The sequence below is a fragment of the Rhipicephalus microplus genome, chromosome X, assembly GCF_043290135.1.
Source record: "Rhipicephalus microplus isolate Deutch F79 chromosome X, USDA_Rmic, whole genome shotgun sequence".
Lineage (NCBI taxonomy): Eukaryota > Metazoa > Arthropoda > Arachnida > Ixodida > Ixodidae > Rhipicephalus > Rhipicephalus microplus.
Genome location: NC_134710.1, coordinates 384,588,690 through 384,613,389, shown reverse-complemented (window position 1 = coordinate 384,613,389; position 24,700 = coordinate 384,588,690). Strand labels below are relative to the sequence as shown.

Sequence of the window (24,700 nt, the reverse complement as noted above, 5' to 3'; positions counted from 1 at the left end):
GTGGCACATCAGCAGCATCCACCACAGAATATACAACTCAAAAGCTGCGGCATTTCGCTGCTGAAAATCTTGCGAAGTCTAAGGTTTGATCCCTGATTTTGGCAACCCTTATTCAAATTTAAAATGAATACAAAAAGACACAAGATGCCGGCTGACTGAACTTAGATAAAACTTGATTGACGATGGACATGTGGAGTTTAACATCCCAAAACCACCTTATGATTATGAGAGACACCGTCGTGGAGGGCTCCGGAAATTTTAACCACATGGGAATAATTAACGAGCACCCATATCTGAGCACATGGGCCTACAGCACTTTCACCTACTTACATAAAACTTGCTCGTCGAATAATTTCAGGTGGTTGACATGAAGACTAAGCCGAACGCTTTATACAGCGTAGACTGCATAGCCCTTGTGTTGTCTTGGTACGCTGCATTGCAGTCAGCTTACGAAATCCTATTTTGTGATGTTGGAGACAGCTTGATGAGAGAAATGGGCGGAAGGTGAAAATTTTTATTCAGCTTGTTTCCATCGAGTCACACAACCTTGTGCTCAACATTCGTCACTGGGTAATGATAAACACTATATATAAGGAGCTGAACTGCTGAAGTAAAACGTGCTCGCAAATTCAATCGAAACTCAAAGCAATGACCAGGTAATCAGCTGCACTGTCATAATAAGTTATAACTCTTATGAGCATGACAAGTCTTTGGGGTGCTTAGTAAGTCAAGCTTAGGAATGAAGAATCAAACGAAGCCTGTCGTGCCCTAATGCATAATCACAAAACCGAGCTTCAAAGAAGTGATTACCTCAGCGAACTGATTAGCACGACCATGAAATCATTTTAGGCTCCACACTTCTCAAGTAACACAATTCCGAGAACTTTTATGTGGAGTGCGAGTGCTTTTCCCATAATTCACTTTATTTCCCAGAGTTTGCGTGCTTCTCGGTATAATATGTTAGAGCTCAATCATATTTAACTTACTGCATTGAGACAATGCGAAGGTGGTCTTGGCACGGACACTAAAAGGTGCATCCAGATTAGACAAAAAAGAAGTTATCTCTAACAAAAGCATTACCAAACTCATCTTTGGTGTTGGTTTTTACTGGGACCGCATATCACATTGATTCTCTGTCTAACTCCCCCTCTTTTTTTCTCCGACTAAGGTTATCAAATATGGGGAACATTGTCCGGATCAGTCATGGGTTAAAAGAAAAACAGAATAATCTTTTTTTGTTGCTCAGATCGCAGAGCAATGGTGCTCGTAAAAGTATTGGAGCGCTTGCAGCTGCCTCTCATACATCGCCTATCTGACGCTCTTCTTGAGAGCCCCTCGTGTTCTCTGATAGCGCACACTCACGCTGCCCGTGGATGATATGAGCGACAATGGTGTGTGTGTGCGTGTGTGTGTGTGTGTGCGTGCGTGTGTGTGTGTGTGTGTGTGTGTTTGTGTGTGTGTGAAAGCTTCGATTAACGCGTTCTAGCTTGGCATTACTTAAGAGTGTATACCGAGAAACGTGGATATGCGCACGCCGAATCGACAATGTCTTTTCACGAAGCCCAAAAATGAAGGACGTTGGCCTGGTATGTTTAGCGTCAAAATTATTCAGTTTTTTTTCTGCCAATTAGTTTTATGATAAGAACTGCCATTCACAAGAAAAAAGTTTGGCACATTTCAGGCACATTGCGATGCGGGATATGTCATTACTGAAGCTGGCTGACCAACTGAAGAACACGCGTATGAAAAAGAAGCTATGAGAATTTATTCCGAAATCTTGTGTGGAAACACCTGCACTACCCGTTGTCTGGCGGGGTGTGTGTGTGCCTGCAAAAAGCGTATCTAAAGAAAGGTAATAAGAGGGATGGCGCCACGAGATTTTTGGAGAATTGAGAGAAGCGAAAAATGACGTTTGTACTCATGAGTGATGACTGGGTATGGCGGAGAAATATAAGACATTGTTGCAACGCAGCGTGCATAAAACAATCTGCACGCATGCGCCGGAATTAGGGCCATTGTGTCGCAGAAACACCTTACTCTCTACACCTATGTTCGTAATGGATTATTTCAGGCAAAGCAGATTATGAGCCATAGAGAATAAGTCCAGGAAATGGTGAAGCGCACTTACGTAAGGAAAGTTTTGTGAATTCTTCTGCAGATGGCCTGATTTGGTAGCTGTTGACCCATCTAGCGCCTCATAATATCTACAGTGACGTTATTTTTCATAACAGAGTATGTTGAAGGCTCTAAGAAAATCTTCGCTCAGATGGATGTAAAGATTGTTGGCAGGCGACAACGTGCATCACCTGTAACCTACTGGGGCAGCGTAGCGGCTTTGACGTTTCACTATACTGCACGTGATGTGAGGGTGGGTTCGATTCCCAGCCGCTCGGCCGTGGTCCTTTGGGGTGAAATGCGGGAACGCCTTCGTACCTCAAGTGCAAGGGCACATTTAAGAAGCTCGGGCAGGGTTGCCGTTGATGGCTACTTTAAACCACTTTGGCTGTTTTCCTGCCAGTTTGGTGGTGAAAATTTCCAGTTAGTGTGATGTTTATTTAAAGGCTACTTTGAATTTGGGGCTTTTGCTTATTCAAAATGGCTTTACCCTCTTGTTAACACTACTGTTCTTTCAGGCTACAAATTTGGCGATAGTAATAAAGGACATGGCTACTTTGGATACCTTGTCGCTTGAGTTTTTGTGCCTTCTCAATTCCACCGCACGACAACAATGACCTGAAGGGCTATACCTTAATGCAGAGTACTCAGCAAGTGCCTGCTCGCAATCAAGCAATATTTGGCGCCTATAACACTGAATAAAAATACAAATTTATCAATTTTGGAAATTTACTTTTATGGATGTTGATTGACTGGTGAGAAGTGAGTGGTGAGAAATTGTGTTGAGTTCTAAGATAATTTTTTCAGTGGCAGTGACTGTAGCTAACATGTTTGACATAAAAAAAAAGAAAACAGTTAAAGAGTGAGACATTTTCCCCTACGCTGTAATTAGCGGACAACCGTTCATACGCAGAAAAAGCTACGACAATACGGGCTGGCTTTGGGACCTGTCAAAATGTGGTCACATTTACGAGATCTCAGGGCGAAATTTCTTCGAATATTTAATCTCGCGTAACATCGATCCCAAGCTTCACTTAAGCAAAATGTTAGTGAGCGGAGACGCACTTACAGTTGCGAAAACTTTAAAGTGTTTAGTGTACACGCAGACAAGCCCTTGTACACGTATGCTTTCTTTCGTTCTTTTAGTTTTGAGCTGAAAATTTCAGTATGTTTATTACTTACTGCTGAAGTTTCAGACAAATCATTAACAAAGTCTACTATACCAAAATACACACTTGAATGAAAGACTGCACTCATTTGCAATTCATTGGTTATAGGCACTCAATTATTAAAAATTCTGTTTAATACTTACTGCTTTTTATAAGCAGCCTGGTGTAGCACTAAAAAACTTATTCACAAGCGTTCTTTTTCGCAAACAATTCCCAAGATGGCTTTAATGCACTGGATTATGTTACAGAGTGACAAAACAAGCTCATGCTGTACGTTAAAACCACACACAACAGTTTCAAACGTTTCTTAGACACTCTTCTCAAGAAACCACCCGTGAAAATCTGCTGGAATTGCGGATGGGCACTCAAACTCAGCAATGGCTAGTTGTTTGAGCGTCTTCGCGTCAAGCACCACCAGAGCCAGCTTCTTCTCATCGTCTTCGTGGAGGAGGGAGCTCAGGATGACCCCGTCATCCTCTTCAATGGCACCTGGACGTGCTACGAATACGGGTTCCGAGGGAAACCACCCTTGGCGTTCCCAGCGCAGCCAGTCACCAGTTGTGACATCTAGCTTGGAGACGAAAGCACAGTGTTCTTCGTCATGAACGTTGCTGAGGCTGTAGGTGTACCTGTACTCTTTCCCATTGCGGCTTTGGTTTATTCTTGGAAGTTCTCCACGCAGCCAACCCTTGGCTAGCTCCTGGGACTCAACTAGCACACGTTCGCCAGGACTTTGATTCAGAGGCAGTGAAAAACGACGCATTTGGCCCATCTTAAACACGGTGGGATTCTTCACCGTGTAGTCGAGACTCCGGATGATGCTGTCGTCGTCAAAGCCTATCAGGTCGACCACGATTTCATTTCCCCGTTCGAAGGCATTGATGTGGTGGAAAGTGAAGAATGCGGCAGATTCGAACACGGTCGGGTAAAGCTCCCCCGTCGTCTTGTTCATTACGTGAAAGCGTACGTTTTTGTTGGCATCAAACCTGAGGGTGTTCATGTACGCCTTGTAGCCCAGATACCGCGAGACAAGCATGGAAGGCACGTGCATAGCCAATGACTGCTCCAACACGACGATCCATTTTTCGGTCATTCCGAAACTGTGAATATACGGCACAGACATGCGAGACTGCAGTGGTACTGTGCCCACGGCTCTGGCGCGGTCCACCGAGCTTTCGGATCCACTGGGAGGAAAATGAACGAGCACGAACGACGGACTCCCGGTCATGCGCGTGCCGATGTTGTACGTCGCACCGTCGTCAGGGTCCAAATGTGGATGGGCGGTGGCGCTGTGCACAGCCACATAGTCACGCAAGTCTTTCTTTTCCAGCGTCTCTAACGAAGCGGGATCCACCCGAGTCATGTAAGGCGTCTCCGTCATGGCGTACACTTCGTCGCCCACGGGCATTACGTTCACCAGAGCGTTGTCCGTGGAGTCCATGGAGAAATACGACGTCAGCCGCTCAAACACCGTCGCACAGGGATCAGAATGAGCCATGGTTCCAAACTCGGAGACGACGATTCTATTGGCCCTCAGGTTTCGCGCGTACGCGTCACTTCGAAGGAAGCAGTTTTGGTAGAGCACACGGCCATCTTCGATGGTGAATTGTCTCAGCAGAGCAGGGCCGTCGAATACATGGTTGCAGTGGTCAGTCCCAATCGAAGACCGTCCTGGACCGTTCCGTAAAAGTCTTCCTCGGAGCCACGCTGGCAGCTCACCTCGTAGCGCGCCCGTGATAGGTTCTGATACCTCAGGAATGCACGAGCGGCCGTATAACTTTCTGGCATCGATGCCGGCAGCCGCTTCTTCACTCGTTGCCATCGCTCGCTACCGTTCGTTTCGAAACGGAAAGATGCACTCTGTAGCCTCGGGGGTACTGCCAGCTGGAACCGTCGCGAGAGCGGCAAGCCTCTGTCAGTAAGATAACGCCGGCGAGAGTGTTGAGCCGAATCAAACGAAGCGGCTCTTTCGCAAACGGATGGGCAAAGGTCCTCGCGAGTGACGGCGACTAGAATAGAAGCCGTTGTATTTCCCCTTCTCTATGCTCTGGAACTTGACTTGAAAGCGCATCGGCGTTATTAGCCCTTCACGCGTATTTTACGGTACTTTGAATCGTTCGTAACTATGTGAGATGGAACACCCTGTTTTGTGAGGCGGTTGCTGTAAACAACCATATGCTATAAAATACTCGATTTTCATATCGTAGCTTTTTTTCTTCTACATAATATCACGCATAAGCCCAGACGATGCTTTGAAGCACTGCAATGAGGGTTATGTATATATAGGTTTTCTGTGTACTAATCAGTTTTTCTTTGTTTAGAATGCCATAATAACTGTCACCATCGATCGCAATAAAATATTGAATTCATTCCAGGGTCGACACTTGCAACGGGCTGTTTAAACAAAAAAAAACACACAAAAACAGGTATAGTATTCACCACAAGCGCGAAAAACTGTATATTTGTTTGTAACTTTACACATATAATCTGGGTGAAAGAAAGGAAGAATAAAAGCGGTAGCCGGTGCAAAGCACTCGATAAAGGTGAAATCATTCATGTTCTGGTAAGCATGTGAACAAGCTAATAGCCCGTCAAAAGGATGTATCGTGAGTTTCTTTATCATGCGGAAAATGGTACATTGGACAAAGCGGTAGCTGCCTTAAAGCGACACTCAAAAGAAACAATGACTTAGTTTACACTAAGAAACACTACTATGAAAACTCTAGTGCCGTACGTTTTGCTATTACAATTTCAGAATTGGCAGCAAAATTCATGGTTGAATATTCATTTTTAAAGTTCGCGCTGAAATTTCTGTACATGACGTGAAAAACTTGAAAATGTATTTGTGGCATTCTCACGACATTGGCTCAATTAAACTGTACGAAAATTCGTACGCCAAGTCTATTGCACCCACAGATCAAAATGTATTTTAAATTTATGGATTAGGAGCTTTCTATGACCCAGTAGCCGCATTTTAAATTTATGACTAGATGGTGTTTCGAGGAATCTCAAGGGGGCATCTCCACTCGCATTTACTTTTCGTGCATTTTCTCGCTTACCAAGCGTCATGTCACGTAGAGCCGTGTTTTAGGGATTGCGTAATTGTACTTTCAGGGATTGTGAAACTATGCGCGAAAACCTGTTTTCTTTTTTAGTATCCCCTTCACTGACGTTTACAGAATCCTGATTACAAGAACCAAATTTGTCAATATAATAACTTATCTACACGTTCCCTTTCGCAGAAGTCCGTTGGTTGTGGCACTCGACTGCTTACACGAAGGTCGTGCGATTTAATCCCGCCTGCGGTGGCTGCATTTCAGATGGAGGCGGAAATGTTTGAGCCTCGAGTATTTAGACTTATGTGCACGTTAAAGAACGCCATGTGGAGAAATTTCCGGAGTTCTCCACTACGGCATCTCCCATGATCATATCGTCGTTTTAGGACGTTCAACCTCAGATATAATTATTATTAGTTTAGCTACACTATACAGCAGGTGCCACTGTCCGCCAAGTCTCGAAGGTACCACAGTTGTAACACGATCTAAAGATACGAGGAAAAGACAGAATATTGAAGCTTCCCGATGCGTAATCTTGGCGAATATAGGTTTGTCAGTGCACCATCAATACATTTGACCAATGATGAAATTTTGTCTATACACAAGACATCCGTTATTGAAACATCAACAAGTTCATTGACCTTCTTGACACCCCATCAGTGGTCAATTCTAACGGCAGTGTTGTAACAGCAGCATAAATTCGATCATCGTTTTCAGAAGAGGTAGTGGAGGCTGCGGTCACACTTGCCGCTACAATCACTCATCACTCTCTCATTGTTAGTGATTGAAAAACTACCATATACAATTTCAGAGTAGGTAGCGCTTGCAGGACAGCCCTATCTATTCTCTCACGTAATGTGCCATCCCAACTTGGGGCGTTAATATGTACACCCGTTCACTCAGACCTAATCGGCAATTATGCAGCCTAGGCAAGTGCTCGAGCTTTCACAATCTGAGCGCAAGCCATTCTCGGGGATGCTTCAGGAACCAATGATTTCCCTACTGCATGTACATCTGAAGAAAAATTACTTTCACACGACATCTGTGGGCACTACCGCCTCAGTCGTCCATCCCTACCGCCTTTACTGCGCCAGTCTTCCCGCAGGCATGAGGACTTATTGCGTATACTACAAACCTGAACTTTTGTCTCCCCTGCCTTAGTCCACAAAATCTACCCTAGAATTTACCCTAATTCGGACTAATGTAGCAGTGTCCAAATCACTTCTCTCCCCCGAGCCTTCGTAAACAACGAAGTAGCCAGGAGCTGTGGAAAGCTGCCATGCGCAGCTACAAACCCGAAATTCAGGAGGCTAACCTGAGGTGGGCTGAAGTGGTAAAAGATGCCTACTGCGATTAAGACTGTCACAAACGAGCGCTCAGAAAGGGAGACTCGGCGGCAGTGACGGTGCCGGGTGCCGGAGGGGCGCCTCAAGATCAACGATAAAAAAGAAAACAAGCATCCAAAGACTCCCCGGGCGCGCTGTCTTTCCCCCTCGGAAGGGTAGTTTCGCCAACCAATCTCCTCACATCAGCCACCGAGCAAGCCCTGGAAGGATCTGGAAGGAAAGGGGCATGGTGATTTCAAGTTGTGTCATGAGTCGCGGACGGTCCTCGAAACGTCCCGCTCTTTCCCCAGACTTGGCTGTGCATTGCGCCGACGAAACGATTAGAATTTTCTGGAATCTCACGTGAAAGGTATTTAAGCGAGCAACGGAGAAGGGAGATCAGGAGAAAAAGGAAGTTTGCGCCAGTGTGCGTAGGGTCTTTCCGGCGTGTCGGCGAAGGTTTTGTGCTTAGTGACAAAGCAGGAGATGAAGAAAGTTTTGCACAAATGTTCGTAGGGTCATACCGCCCTGTCGACGAAGGCTTCTGACCTCAGTGACAAAGCAGGTGATGAAGAAAGTTTCCACCTGAGGGGTGAAGACTATAGTGCTACAAGCTGAAGAGTGTCTCTACCGCCAGCGAGCGAAGACGCGTTGCAGCAGCAGCGCGTGGGAAGCCGGCGTGTTACCGGCGAATAACTTTGGTGCTTGAGGAGCGGCCAGTTGAAGACGCGAGATTTCAAGGTAGAGAAACTTCGGGGGCAGCGGCGTCTGCTGGCACGCCAAATAGAACCACTTCTAAATTGTCTGCGCTTTTGTGTTGCAGTTCGGGGGGCTGACACTTCGACCCTTGGAGTTAGGCCGGCGACCGCCTACCTAATTTACGGGACCTGTGACAATTATACTGGCGTCCGTGACAGAACCTTTTGGTGCACAGTGTGTCCAAAGTAGTGAGAAAGAGCCTTGAGTAGTTGATAGTGCTATCGGAACAATTTTTGTGTGTTGCTCAGGGTTCTCGTCAACGAGTGTGCAGCGAGTGTTTCGATAGGCTGAGTTGGCAGATATCTTGTGCACGCGCCTAGAATTTGATTTGGGGGTACTATGGATCTGGAGAAGTTAATAGCTCTTGGTGAGAAGATGGGTCTTTCTGGCGCCGAACTACGGAATTGGGTCAGCCAGAAGGAAAAGGAAGAAAAAGAGAACCAAAGAAGAAAAGGCAGTTGAGCTGGAAAAAGAAAGGTTGGTGGTTGAAAGAGCCAAAGCAGAAAAAGCAGCTGACCTTGAGAGAGAAAGGCTGGCAACTGAGAGGGCGAACGAAGAAAGAGAGGCAAAGGAGCGACAGTTCCTTTGCCTCTCTTTCTTCTTTCGCAATGAATAGCTGCGCCGCACGTCCCCACGTCGATAGGGATACGCTTTACAGGCGTACGGTTGTTTCAACTGCCATCATAGAATCATACTTGTTCTCCTCACAGACTAATTGGAGTAAACTTATATTAATGCTATAAAATGAAGAAACTTTTACAAATATAGTAAGGCTGACTTGAGCTAAATGCATAAGACCATAATCACAGACGCGACGGAAGAGGTTATGGCAAATTTGCAGGCCCGGGGAAACATGGTGAAACCGTTGTTTAAACGAACAAGGGGCTGCCACTTATTCAAAGGGCCAATTTTTTGTAGAAATAATCACACCAAGCAACTCAACATTGATTTTGAGAATAGAGTACTTGATACTATTTTTACTTTATATAGTGCATACATCGTATACGCTACATAAAACGAGATATTGGAAGTGAATGTACACAAAAATGACACATGATTTCTGGTTGCATACAGTTGATTGCATTGGTGTCACACGAGCACTTTTGCTCGTCACAAGGGTTGATGTGGAAGTGTGGCAGTTTGGGCTAGTGTGTATGACATGACGATAGTTATAGCGCGAAATCAGTATGACGACGGCTCTGATTTCTTGGTCACGATGAACAATGATTGTTGCTAAGCGGTGCAAATTCTTTGGATCGAGTTTGCGCGAAACAATAGTCAAACCATCATTCGGGGGCCAAATCATGATCAAAAGTGCCCGTGTGACACCGGCAGTGAACGTCACTTACGTCACAATTAGTGCGACGAAATATGCGATGGCAAGCAGGGCTACAAAAGAGAAGACTGCAAACCCCGCTACTTACCCGATCATGCAGCGTGAGGAGTGGTCAGGTGGAAGCCATTGCCGCCGCCGCACGCCTTGCTTAGTTGTACACGGAAAGGAGGGGGCACCGCAGAACACAAAGCTGATAAATGCAGCCACGCAGACTCTATACAAACTAAAAATTCACATGGTTAACTACTGACGAAGGGACCGCGGCGGAACCCTCCATTATTTTGAGCGCGAAATGTTATCACGTGACTATAACTGCCCATGATGCAAGGCGGAACTCGATGTTGACAATATATAGCCTCCGAGACAAATAAAGCTAGTCCCAATCTTAAAGGCTATTGCTTGTTTTATAACTAGGTAATTTTAAATATTCTTCATGCAAATCGTATCTTTATTTGTAATCATGACTGCATTTTTGTTTTGGAGACATCTGATGAGCGCAACATTGAAACCATTGTTTAAATACGCATCATGAGGGTGCAAAAAAAAGGCAAGTAACAAGTGCGTAACTAAAACTTCTGTTGCGCTGTACAAGTCATAGGGTTGTCCTACGGGTATTTTAGTGCGTACAGTATTTCGGTCCTTTGCAAACAACTTTTGTCTCACTTTTTATGCCGCCTTGCCTGTCTTTTTTTACTGTTACAAAACCACCTTAAAAATGAAGTGGACATTGAAACTTGTGCAAGTTCGATTTCGACTCACTATTATCATCTTCATCGTAACACAGTAGCAAGGAACATCTTATTTTTGTGTGTTTTCGCTCTGCATTCTCGGTCAAAGGTGTCAAGTTAGGGTGGCCTAGTCAAGCATGAGGAGTCGTTCAAGTGTGACCGATAACGACAACCTCTAGTGAAAAAATCAGAGTACCTCCACGGAGCAGCTAAGTATCATCTTGAGCTCACTTGATGCGGATCTTCCTACACAAAAAATAACGTTCACAGCAGAGACATCTGAGCGCGTAAGTGCATGATCAGTGATTTGTGGGCGAACTGGATGCTGTTCACACAGCGATTTTGGCTTTATTTCACCGTTGCAAGTCAAGAAACTGCATCTATCAAACGGACGGTGATACTCCGACTTTCCGTGGCCGACGAACCTGTTGCCCTTATTTACAACAGTTTAGATTTCGGTCTTCCAACTAAGGTGACTCCACAACCAGTAATGAACACTTCATGCACACTCTACGCCGGCATAAAACAAAGGGTATACCCGCTGCACCCTTCGCTACCTAAAGTGGCAAGCTAAATAACGTCTTGGCTTTTCCCCCACTGCCTCAATCCTAGAAGTGCATGAATGCAACAATGACAGCAGCGTGACAAGATGATCAGACAACAGACCTCCCCAGGTATGAATCACCATTTGTGCGAACTAGCGACAATAGTCCACAATTGTCATGTACAAAGCTCGCCAAGTTCACCAAGCAGTGGCAGCTCGCACACGACTTCCAGCTCAATTCAGCCTCAGTCTAATTTTAATAGTTGACAGTTTGATAAATGCAGCTAAGCCTTCGTGGTGTTGTGACCAACTAGAAAAACTCTGCAGTTGACCAAATGTATTAGTCGTCCAGATAGCTGCATAAACGTGGTGCTACTTATGCATGTACATCACGCTGGAACAAAAAGAGAAGCTCACCTAACTGCTGACAGGTTACCATACCTTCTCTGTCGACAACAAACATGCTGCTTAAAAAACCTACCCTGCACTAGCAGACTTAGTAGAAAAAAATGGAGTTAGTAAGAAACTACTACAAAGAGAAAGCATTGAAGCTTCCTTTACTGAAGAAAAAGACTCCATTAAGACTGCAACCTACAGCATTAAGACTGCAACTTACAGCATTCAAGTGCATGGTAACATGTTAAGGAGAAAGGAGCACACCTGTGACATATGCCTCGGCGGTTTTTGTTGTGACCAACTAGAAAAACACTCTGGTTGACCAAATGTATCAGTCGCCCACACAGCTGCATAAACCTGGTGCTACTTCTACATATACTACATAGAAAGCTGCGTGAAGTCATGTGAAGAAAGAATGGCATCTCATTATCAGCTTTGCCTCAGTTGTGTATCTTCTCGCTCGACCTACTCGAGCAAGGGAATCGCATTTGGTAGGTGCATTGGTTGAAGCCGACATAAGCCTTACAGACAAACTGAAGCTGAAGCCAGGCCTTGGACAAATGGCAAGAGGACTGCAGTGGTCAGATGTTATTTGAGTGCTGCATGTATTGTGTTGTGCAGGCTCGGCATCTCCTTGTTGGCGTCTCCCAGATTTGCTGTGGGTGATATTGTCTGCAGATATTGTGCCCTTTCCCAATACTGCAATTTGTGGCGTAGGTTTTCTTACCAACAACACAGTGTTTTTAGCAGGCGTGCTTTTTCTATGTTGGTGTCTACTGTGTTTGTTGTGTGTGATCGTCCTTGTGTATTAGTGTGGCCTTTCATAGTTATATTTGCTTGCAGGCAGTGTGTTCTGCAGGCCTGGTGTTTGCTGTGTGTGCCTTGAATGATAGCTTTGGCCGTAACATATAAAACACTTTTTGTTATGATTGCTTATTTTTGGCCGATGTTTGCGTACATATAGTTATTAAGAAGACATGAAATGCTTTCATGACGATGCGAGTTCCCAAATTGCTGTAAAAGCAGATCACGTGAAATATCGTTTCTATCGCATTTTCATCAGTCACAGACACTACCAGATACTTGAGTACTGCAAACATTTGTCAAGGCAGTTTCGAACCAGAATAGGCACCCTTTTTTGTCCTAAAGCTCAGCATGTCTATACATTTATTGCGACTTCGACCGTCCTCCTTAAATTTCTGCGATCGACCCACCTCTTCGAACGTTTGTGACATTCTAGTGTGTGTGTTTTCGCTTCCTCCCGCTCTCTTTTTCTCACTCATTTCGTTTTCCTTACCTTTCTGTCTCCCTTCCCAAGTGCAGTGTAGCAAACCAGATACTTGCTTTCCCGTGAAATTCCCTGCCTTTCTTCATACCATGTTTATCTCTCTCTCTTTCGACCATGATTTTACTTTATTACTATATCCAGTTGCTGATTTTCCTGTTTGCATCTTTTCTCAAGTAATTGCATTGTTTTTTATGTGCCCCAAGTGTAAGGGCTCAGTGAAACAGCTGTTTTTCTAGCTCCATGGTCGCTATTACTTGCACTTCCATAATTCTTGCCAATCGTAGTGTTTGTTGGGGCTGTTGCCTTGCATCATGGAAGCATGTAGGTCCCGTTTTAGTATATCTGTTTCTTGTCTGTTTAATGTGAAAGCACTCTTTAAAACATGATTGGGGTGATGAATCATAATAAAGGCCCAGTTTAATTTAACTACTGCTTGCTCACTTCATAATGTAATGATTCCCATGCTAGTTTTTACAACAACACAGTAATAATCAAATTAGACAGGTTTTTTATTCTTCAAGCCTGCATGCATACATGTTAAGATGAAGGCTGCCTACAGCAGGCTTTTTGTAGCCTGGAAATTTGGGGTCCTAAAATGCTTGCTCGTGCACATATCTTTCTCACAGATGAATTCACTGTGTTTAGTGTATCTAGCTACAGACGTAAGAAGGCGACGCAGTGGTCTCCACCACGTGATCGTAATATTGTGTTTCTTTTTTTTTGTCAATGCAGTCGTTCTGTGTGAAAAACGTATGGTGCGCAGCTAAAGAGGCCTAGTCAGGTGACTCGTGGTGGTGTTTCTTGTCTCCTTCACTACGGCAATTGTGTGTTTTCAAACAAACAAATAAAGAAAACATGAAGTTCAGCTGTGTAAAAAATCAGACTCATAAAAGGATTAGTGTGTGAAGAACATAGGCTGAACTGTTGTCTGTATTGTTCATAATTCCTCCATTTTTTACTCAACAACACTAACTAGCCACTGTCAGCCATTAATAAAATCAGTACACGAAGTTGAAAAATTGCCATGTGTGTTATTGGATGTTTCAGCGATTATGTTCTCTATGTTGTCTCTACGTTCGCTGTTAAACATGGGCTCGATGTCTATATATAACGTTGATGCAATGTGATTATTTGATTGTTGTTGCCGCATTGATACCATCACATTAGGGCAAAGTGATAATTTGAATGTTGTTGCCTCGTTAAAAACAACACGTCAGGAAAACGTCATTATTTGAATGTTGCTGCAACAATAAAAACACTGTGTTAGGGCAATGTATTACTATAAACGTCAGTGCAATGTTATATTTTACTGTCTAACGTTGCCTCACAATCGTTACATTCAAACTACATTGACTCAACGTTCTGCGTTACCTGGGAATATAGCTAATTAGCGAGCCATACATGCCCGAGTGCTAGCTGGTGATGACAACAAAGACGACGAGTGCCAGCCGAGCAGCGTGCTAGAATGTACATGCTGGCCGTGATGATTAACGCGTGGCCTCGGGTTTAGCTGCAATTGCGATATTGTAAGACGCTCGTGCGGTACTGATCTCAGAGGCTATCATGCTGATTATTCTAAAAGGGACTTAGCGCAGGCAATAAAAACTGCAAAAATAAATTAAATCCTCCATGCCTCAAAAAAGTACTATCACGAAATGTTTCTGACGCTTTTATTTCATGGGTGCACTTCTGCACTCAGTGGAACGACAAACAAATGAAAGGAGATGCATCTGGTTTGCAAACACCGCCCAACTTAGTCGACCGTCCTTAACGCAATGACTGGTTCCATCGTAGCAAATCAAATGCAGCGTGCTGAGGGGTGTATTTGACTTTTTCGGACTGTTGGCTCGTTGATAAAGTAGTGTCGCCTGTTACGAAGCGCGCCTCCGACGACGTTACGAAGGGCGCCTCGAAATCTCACCGCTGCAACCACTGTTTCGAAAGACGGCGACGCCAACACGGTCCCGAAGGCGCCACTGCTTCGAACTCCGCCGGGAAGGTCATTAGCGGTTTGGTAGCGTAGGTTTCTCAGCTCGCGACTGCTTCTGCGCAGAGCTGATAGACGAGCGGACGAGACGACGGTGAGTTAAACAAGGTTTATGTACAGCATATATACAGAGGCGTTACAAATTCGGCACTGGGGCCGACAGCTTAGAGACCCGAAGAGCCGAGCTATCCTCTCTAACACATAGGTCTGCTCTCAAATGGGTCTGCTCTCTGACACACAGCTCAACTGCTAACACATAGTTCAACTCTCTATCACATAGCTCTCTTCTCTGACACACAGCTCAACTCTCTATCACATAGCTCTCTTCTCTGACACACATGTCTGCTGCTAACACATAGCTCAACTGCGACACACATGTCTGCTCTCACATAGGACTGCTGCTCGCGACGCGCCGCAGGGCTTCTTTTATATGCACCGGGTGGATTCTTTGAATAACAAAATGTCCAACCAGAAGCGCCGCTGCTCATGAGGTTACAATCCTCCAATGGGGTCGCCGCTCGGCCGCGTCATTCTTTCTCATCGAATCTGGAGAGGCTGCGCTGCAGGTGGTTGCACCCAAGGACGAGTGACGTCGCAAGCATTGCGTCAGACCCGCCAGACAGGAAGGCGCTGGTTGTTTACTCGACGGGCTTGCGGGCTCAGGTGACTCACTGCACGTGCGCGCCAGAAAGGCGCCGTCGCGTGTTGACCCTATTGAGTTGTTCATCGCGTCAGGCGGGCTCGCGTGCTGGCCTTGACACAGATTTCCTTTTTCCGAGGCATGGACGTTCGCAGCAGACTCGCAGGCATAACAGCACCCCCGCCGCCAGACAATGCGCCGGAAAGACGAGCTGCTTCCATGTGGCTCGGATGTCAGGCGCGCTCGTTCGTCAGGTTCCTCCAGGTTCGCCTCCAGGGCCATGGGGAGAATGCAGCTCCAGACTCTGTTCCGGGAACACATCCCATTCTTGAGGACGGATCCCAGCTCCACTGGCTTGTCGCCACAACTTGCCGGCCAGCTTCACTCGTCTCTTCTGACGATCCTTGGTTTCAGCACTTGTCGATGGTTCTGCAACTTGTCAAGAACGGATCGACAACAGAAAACACACGACACAAGCAAGTGCCCTCGGTCACCCGACAGAACACCAGACAAAGTATAGTACAACATATACCTAGCTACGCGTCTATCGGAATTTCGTTCCCTCTACATCAAGAGGCACATGTGGGACACAAAACTTTTAAAATGAGAGGTCATTTTTTTTACACGTACAACAACGTAACGAAATAGAATAGAACATAAAGTTGGCTCCTTGAGCTTACTCTGGACGAGAGCGCTCAGCCCAGGTCGTGATGAGGTCAAAATTTTTCCCCGAATCGCCAGCGAGAAACCGAAAGGTAGAGAAGGTACTAACTAAACGCACGGCTCAATGCGCCTGCATTAGCGTTTAGCTTTCCTTTTTTTAGCGAACGTCGAAGTTGTGCCGTTGGAGTATCATGCTCCATCTCAGTAACCGGCCACATTTAGGCGACGATACCTATGCGGTACCAAGAGCGGCTCTTACTTGCGACGTTGCACATCTGTATAACTACAATAGGGGAGCCCAAATTTCTCATAAAAAGAAACATTCCTTCTCAGGTCTTCCTTCTGGACTTCACTTAACCTAGGCTCTAGGTTTAACTGCTCCAAGATTACCTTCAATCCTTTTTCGATTACGTCACTAGTGATCAAAATTTCTGCTCCCTCTTCCTTTGAAGCATTCAAAAGCAGATTTACGACCGCTTGACGTAGAACGTATGGTTTCCTCAAGTTACTGTGATAAATTTTGTTCGGCCGCCTTCCTAATTTCACTTCATAATTCGTATCGGAAAGCTTCGATATTACTTTGGCGGGCCCTTCCCAATGAACCTCAAGCTTGTTCCTTTTGGACGGCTGCAGCAGCATTACCTGACTTTCTACTTCAAAAGCACGCTTCTTCGCCGATTTGTCGTAGTACTCTTTCGACAACACTTGTGCAGCTTTCATGTGACTTTCCAGTAGCGCTTTAATCGAGAGGTCCTCACGCTGCTCTTGATTGAGCGTCTCTCGATCAACCCTCGACAGCTCGCTCCAACTTTCCGCTACCGGCGAGAGCGTTGCAGCCCTCTCGCTCTGATTCAATGGCGCCATGTCGTCTCCCCCTGCTACGGAAACCGTGCCGGTCACTTCGGCGACGGGCCGCTCGAGTGACTGCTCACATGACTCACGCGGAGAATCTTGTGTCTGAGGTTCCGTCGACTTGCCACCAAGGTCACACAGATTTGCTGCTGTTGACCTTGTTTCATCACATAGAACAAGATCAAGCTCCCACGAAAGCTTCCGCGCTTGCGATCGCGTGAGGGCCATGTCCTCGCCTACTACGAACGGTGGCAGTTGGTCGTGAATTCTATAACCGCTGACCTGAATCGTCAGAGAAGCTACGCTAGGCGCCTTCGAACACTGTAGGATTGCCAATTCCATTCGTTTCAACTCGAGGCGCTCCTGTCTCTCGGCCTCCTCGTGCTCGCGACGTTCGCGCCTTTCAGCTTCTTCACGTTCGCGAGCTTCTCGCCTTTCAGCCTCCTCGTGGCGTGCTTTGATATCCTCCCAGGCCTCATCGACTTCCTCAGCCGAAACTCCTTCATTCCTCATGATCTCAAGGATCGCTTGCTTTCGTTTCGCACGGCCTAAAGTAATGCCGAGTTCCTCACAAATTTCGAGGAGTTCCTTCACTTTAAGGTTCTCTATCGTTCACACTAGCCTCTCGCTGTTTGCCCCTGTTAACAATTTACTTGCCGTACCCACTATAAGTCAACTAGCAAGGTACGCAAGCAATTTTTCACACTCCCGTGTTTACCCCCTCCGCATTAACTTTGGTTTCAAAGCACTTCGACTTTGCTTGAAACGATCAAAGCTCACTTCAATGCTTCACACAGCCCTTCTCTAAACTACTACAACCTGAGCTAGAGTAGTCTGGTGAACTGAGGGGAAAACATCAGGCACTCACCGAATCGATGTCGCTGACGCCGGCCGATCCCGCAGCTGCCAACCACTGTTGTGAAGCGCGCCTCCGACGACGTTACGAAGGGCGCCTCGAAATCCCACCGCTGCCACCACTGTTACGAAGCGCGCCTCCGACGACGTTACGAAGGGCGCCTCGAAATCTCACCGCTGCAACCACTGTTTCGAAAGACGGCGACGCCAACACGGTCCCGAAGGCGCCACTGCTTTAAACTCCGCCAGGAAGGTCATTAGCAGTTTGGTAGCGTAGGTTTCTCAGCTCGCGACTGCTTCTGCGCAGAGCTGATAGACGAGCGGACGAGACGACGGCGAGTTAAACAAGGTTTATGTACAGCATATATACAGAGGCGTTACAAATTCGGCACTGGGGCCGACAGCTTAGGGACCCGAAGAGCCGAGCTCTCCTCTCTAACACATAGGTCTGCTCTCAAATGGGTCTGCTCTCTGACACACAGCTCAACTGCTAACACATAGTTCAACTCTCTATCACATAGCTCTCTTCTCTGACACACAGCTCAACTCTCTATCACATAGCTCTCTTCTCTGACACACATGTCTGCTGCTAACACACAGCTCAACTGCGACACACATGCCTGCTCTCACATAGGACTGCTGCTCGCGACGCACCGCAGGGCTTCTTTTATATGCACCGGTTGGATTCTTTGAGTAACAAAATGTCCAACCAGAAGCGCCGCTGGTCATTTCATTTCATTTATTTATACTGTTAGCCCAGAAGTGGACCGTTACAGGGTGGAGGTACAGACAAATTATTTGCGAAAAAGAAGTACCGTACAGGTCTCGAGATAATTTCTCGGTATTATTGTGAGCAGCAACTCGAAGTTATACATAACAAGAAATGGAACACACATGCAATGCAATACATACGCGCAGAACAGCACATGACGCATTAGAGGCGGCACTTTTGCACCGCGCTGAAGATTTGAAAGACAACTACTACAGTCTCATACAACCAGCAAAAAGTACACACGCACACCACTATTATTCAGAAAATAAACGTTTTAGATTCTGTTCAAATGATGTAAGCGAGGTCATGAGGTTAGAATCCTCCAATGGGGTCGCTGCTGGGCCGCGTCATTCTTTCTCATCGAATCTGGAGAGGCTGCGCTGCAGGTGGCTGCACCCAAGGACGAGTGACGTCGCAAGCATTGCGTCAGACCCGCCAGACAGGAAGGCGCCGGTTGTTTACTCGACAGGCTTGCGGGCTCAGGTGACTCACTGCATGTGCGCGCCAGAAAGGCGCCGTCGCGTGTTGACGCCGTTGAGTTGTTCATCGCGTCAGGCGGGCTCTCGTGCTGGCCTTGACACAGATTTCCTTTTTCCGAGGCATGGACGTTCGCTGCGGACTCGCAGGCATAACATGCCAGAGCTCGGGAACATCCCGAGTTTCGCGAACTCAGGCGAAACTCGGCCGATCCTGCATAGCGCCCAGAATTTCACGCTTCTCGGCCGCACACTGTTATCACCGCTTGCGCAGTTGTAAACACAAAAATGAAGTTTGATCAGTTATATGAGCACGTTATTCATGCAAGACAAAACAGAAAGAAAGGGCGGCGGCATGGCAAAGCAATGAAGGAGACAAATCACATGATATTTCACGTACATCAACGAATCGAGAGCATGTACGTTGTAGACGTCATGGGAACTACTGTCTACGTCACAGTAGTGCGTCAAGAAGGACGAGAAACATCAGAAAAGAATACTGCACTTTTTGTTTGTATTTTAGAAGCCTGGTGAGTGGACCTTTAAAAAATTTATTTAAGTTTTGGATAGACTCTCAGCGCTTACAACTTGTGCAACGGCACAAAGTTTTAGGGGTTACTTTAGGCAGACTTCTGTTTTGGGCTCCACAGATAAAATTATTAGAGGAAAAAGCCAACTTTCTAATCAATATATTACATTGACTGACCGGATTGAGATGAGGTAGTTCATGTTCTTCTTTATTGCGTGTACATTCAGCAATCATTCGACAACAAATAACTTACTCTGCCCCGATTTTGCATGGAATATCTGGTAACTTAGAGGACAGAATCCAAAGATTGTTGGTTAGAAGCCTTCGTATATGTTTTGGTGTACCCCGGGCGTCTCCCAGTGCTTTGGTTACGGAGTCTCGCCAACTGACTTTCCATGCTATGAGATTTACGAAAAAGTGTCGGCATTATTTTCGGTCGGCAACTCAACACGCTAATGATCCCCTATACCGAACTATTAAGGAAAGATCAGCTGCAAGAATACATAAAACTATACTAGAATACAAGTGTTTACAGCCCACGCATGAATATTGGCCTCCATGTGCATCCCACTCACCATGGCGACTCTCTATCTCATATATTACAACTTCAATTCCGGGATTATTACGTGAGAATAATATGCCTATATTTGCAATAAAGCAATGAACTTTAACACATCTTTATACATATATGAAAAATATATTCACGCGTACATGACAGATCATGTCAGAATCAAAGCTCTACCTTGGCATATCTGTACCTACATACCTAGCGAGAAAAGCTTTTCATTTAAGGCATTTCCCAACATCCACAACTGCAGAACTTCATGCAATATTCCCTGCTTTACGCTTCATATGTTTACAGCCAGGTCCACTTCAACGGGTAGTTATGAAAAACTCACAGTTCTCAATGGTTTCTTTAAAAGGAATCAGCTTGGGCAACAAAGCTCGTGAGCTCGCATATGAAATACAGAGGACGTACGCTGTCACACCTGTCCCCTTTATTAGGGAGGCGATCGCCGGGCTAATTCCAAGAGCCGAAGTATCGGCCCCCCGAACCGCACCACGAAAGCGTGGACAATTTAGAAGTGGTCCTTATTGGTGCGCCAGCGGACGCCGGCTGTGGCCCAAAGAACAAGACAGAGCCGAGAGTTGATCAACAAACAAAATTATATTCTCATTAACGACAGATCAAAAACAATACACACGTATGCACACTCCACAATAGTTACATACAATACGTCACCAAACAGACAATGTACTACACAGTACAATCAACCACACTTGAAACAACGGACACAGACAACAATACGCACTACAATGCAGTCGCATGCATTGAACAACCAAGACACTTAAAGACTAAAGAGATATAAAACCTATTCAGTCCAAAGTCCTTGGAACAAAAGTCTGAATGATACTCTTCCGAGAATCACTCACTCAAAGTCCAGCGTTGTTGTCGTTCCGCAGCTCTCGAAGTTCTCTCCCAGGAAACCTCCCGTCTTCAATTGGCCACTCTTCAAACTTCAACTTCTTCGCCGGAACACGTCGGCTTCACACTCGCAGCGGTTGCCACGGGTCTTCGCTCGATAGCGGTAAACACACACTCTTGCCTGTAGCTCGAGCCGTCCCTGCGGACCACAAACTTCGCCGACTACACGGCGGACTCTCTACGCACACTGGCGCTCACTTCCGTCTCCTCCTGTTCTGTCACTACGGGCAGAACCTTCACCGACTACACGGCGGAATTCCTACGCGCTCCGGCGCTAACTTTCCGTCTCCTCCTGTTCTGTCACTACGGGCAGAACCTTCGCCGACTACACGGCGGAATTCCTACGCGCTCTGGCGTTAACTTCCGTCACCTCCTGATTTCTCGTCTCGGCTGCTCGGTTAAATACCTTGCGCGCGACTTTCCAGATGTTTCTCGTCATTTCGTCGGCGCGATACGCAGCGAAGGCTGGGGGGAGGCACGAGACGGTTCGACTGCCCTCTCCCGAGGATGATTCACTTGGTCTGACCCCGCCTCCTTCGTTCGAGAAAAATCGCGGTCTTGCTGGGCCGCCGATGTGGGGTGAGGAGGATCGTCTGCGAAGCCGTGCTTCTGCGGGGAGAGCGCGCGCCCGGGAGCCCTGGATGTTTGCTTTTTTTTTTTTTCTTTTTACCTCGCGGCGTTTCTGCCGCCCGTTGTCGCAAGTATTTGGCGGCGCGCTCTTGTTTAGCGCTCGTTCTGTGACACTGCCCCCCACTTTAAGAATATTATCTCATAATATTCAAAACCACACAAACGAGCGCGAAAAGTCACCACACACTCTCACAGACTGTAACACAATCCGTCGCTCGTGACACGTCAAAAAATATCACGCAATACAATCTTACATTGCAGTTCAATTCCACAGCACATGAAATATAACCACAGGCACATGATTACAACACTTCATCACACATTCCAAACAATACAAACGTGCAAGGTTCTGTCTATACAACAATTATACAACACTTTACATCACATCATCGCACAGAACACTTTGACTCGCTCGACATACACTTGAGACACAGGATAACAAGAACATTAACACAACATATGGCACTCAGCACTGCCCAACACATTCTGATTCCACCTCAGCACCTATCTTGAGTACTTCGAACAGCGCTTGCGCCCCTTTTTGCGGTGCTCGCTCGATCTCTTCTTGTGCTTCCACGTTCTTTTTCGGCGAGCCCTTTCCAACGACGATATCTGAGGCGTCGTCTCAGACATCGTTGTCTCTTCCGACACCGTTAATGCGTCATTACATTCGACGGGTCCTGTCTGTTTATTTACCCGCTTGATCATGCCTCTACATCTCGCCCGGCTGGCCAACTCCGTCTCCTTTACACTGTCGGTCGGTTGAGGTCGTGCAGACGTAAGTCCGGTTGCTCGGCCCGTGAACTTATTCGACACGATCGTCTTCTCCTTCGCTGTCTCTTGCGCCGCGGCTTCGCCTTGGGCTCTAGTGAGATCCGTCACGGGATGCTCCTCCACTGTATCTCGCGGCCGCTGTGTTGGCGAGGGCTCTATCTTCGGGTCTTCTCCCAAACATTCTGGATCACTTGGCCCTCGCGCCCCGTCGATGTTTCCGATGACAAGGTCATACAGGGGGGTCGTCATGCATAACGCAGTAACCTTCCCGCTGAAGTACGGGGTTTCAACCTCAATTTCTGCTTCGGGAAACATCCGGACCGTACGGTCAATTAGGCAAACCGGTTTCGTTCTGCCTGTCAACTGACTTTCCCGTACCAAATTTCTCCGCACGATAACAGTGGAACTGCCGGTATCTCTTAACACCGTAATCTTTTTGCCCGCAACTTTTCCAGGCAGCGTTGGCATTCCTTTCGTAACACCGGTTGGCTGTTTTGACATTACAGCACCCACAATAGGAATTTTCTCCCCATTTTTCAACTCTACGAATCCATCAGTGACGGCATTATTATCAGATTTCGGTGCTGCTTGCACACATGATACCTGGTGAGTTTGACTCACTCCGTTCCGACATGCATCTGCTTTGTGCCCAGTCTGACCACACTTGAAACATTTTACAACCGTAGGGCTCGTAAAGATCGTTCGACAGTTTTTCGCGCGATGACCCACTCGGTTGCACAGAAAACATCGCGGAATGCTCTCTGGTGCACGCTTCTTTTCTTCGGGAGCCAATTTCTTCGAATCATCGGGACAATCCTTCTTGACCTTGGCCAAATTAGTTCCACCTTGCGCTTCCAAGAATTGATCGGCCAATTCAAGCATTCCTTCAAGTGACTCAGCCTTCCTCTCTTTCAAATACAGCGACAGGCTTGGGTGGCAACTAGTAAGAAATTGTTCTTTAATTAGCAGCTCTCTAAGTTCATCGTACTCCTGTGCTGTCCCTGAAAGTTCAATCCATCTGTCGAAATAATGGCAAAGTCGGGCGGCATACTGCGTAGCCGTCTCACCATCAGCTGGCTTTCCTGTCCGAAATCTGTCCCGGAATCCTTCCACAGTGAATCTAAATCGCTTCAACAAAGCAGCCTTCACCTTTGCGTAGTTGGCTGCATCGGTCGGCGTCAGCCTACCGTACACACTGAGCGCTTCACCACTCAAGCAAGTACTCAAAGCAGTTGCCTATTGCTGTTCGGGCCAATTCTGGCTCCTCGCAATCGTCTCAAATCTGTGGAGGTACGCGTCTAGGTCGTCCTTCCTTTCATCAAACGCTACGAGCAGCTTGCTTGGGTTCAAGCGGAAGCCGTGATCTTCCCGTTCGCTGCTTTCAACTCTAGCTGGGACGGGAGCTTCGCTTCGCTGTTGCAAACGGAGCCGCTCGAGTTCCATCTCGTGCTGCCGCTGCCGCTCCCTTTCAGCCATCTGCGCTTCTCTTTCTTCTCTCGCCCTCTCAGCGGCCAGCTTTTCTCTCTCCAGCTCCAACTTCAACTGCTGTTCTCTTTCTTCTTTCAGCTGTCGCTCCTTTGCCTCTCTTTCTTCTTTCGCCCTTTCAGCTGCCAACCTCTCTCGTTCCAACTCAGCTTCTTTTTCTGCTTTGGCTCTTTCGACCGCCAACCTCTCTCGTTCCAACTCAGCTGTTTTTTCTTCCTTGGCTCTCTCAGCTGCCAACCTCTCTCTCTCCAACTCAGCTTCTTTTTCCGCTTTGGCTCTTTCGACCGCCAACCTCTCTTTTTCCAGCTCGGCTGCTTTTTCTTCTTTGGCTCTCTCTTTTTCTTCTTTTTCCTTCTGGGTGACCCACTTCCGTAGTTCGACGCCAGAAAGACCCATCTTTTCACCAAGAGCAACTAACTTTTCGAGATCCATTGTGTCTCGCAACTAAAACCTTGCCGCGTGCAAAAAGTATCTGCCTAAATCAGTCTATCGGAACACTCCCCTGCACTCGTTAACGAGAACACTGATCAACACACAAAATCGTTCCGGTAGCACTATCAACAACTCGAGGCTCTTTCTTACTACTTTGGACACACTGTGCACCAAAAGGTCCTGTGTCGCGGACGCCAGATTAATTGTCACACCTGTCCCCTTTATTAGGGAGGCGATCGCCGGGCTAATTCCAAGAGCCGAAGTATCGGCCCCCCGAACCGCACCACGAAAGCGTGGACAATTTAGAAGTGGTCCTTATTGGTGCGCCAGCGGACGCCGGCTGTGGCCCAAAGAACAAGACAGAGCCGAGAGTTGATCAACAAACAAAATTATATTCTCATTA

The 24,700-nt window shown here is 46.7% G+C and overlaps 1 protein-coding gene across 1 annotated transcript; it reads right to left on the bottom strand.

The window, feature by feature from the left end:
• Positions 1-3,477: 3,477 nt before the first annotated feature.
• On the bottom strand, positions 3,478-5,176 carry LOC119161033 (beta,beta-carotene 15,15'-dioxygenase). The gene has a single exon (XM_037413354.2). It carries the CDS (start codon positions 5,104-5,106, stop codon positions 3,592-3,594), a length of 1,515 nt encoding a protein of 504 aa, XP_037269251.2. The 5' UTR covers positions 5,107-5,176; the 3' UTR covers positions 3,478-3,591.
• Positions 5,177-24,700: the final 19,524 nt, after the last annotated feature.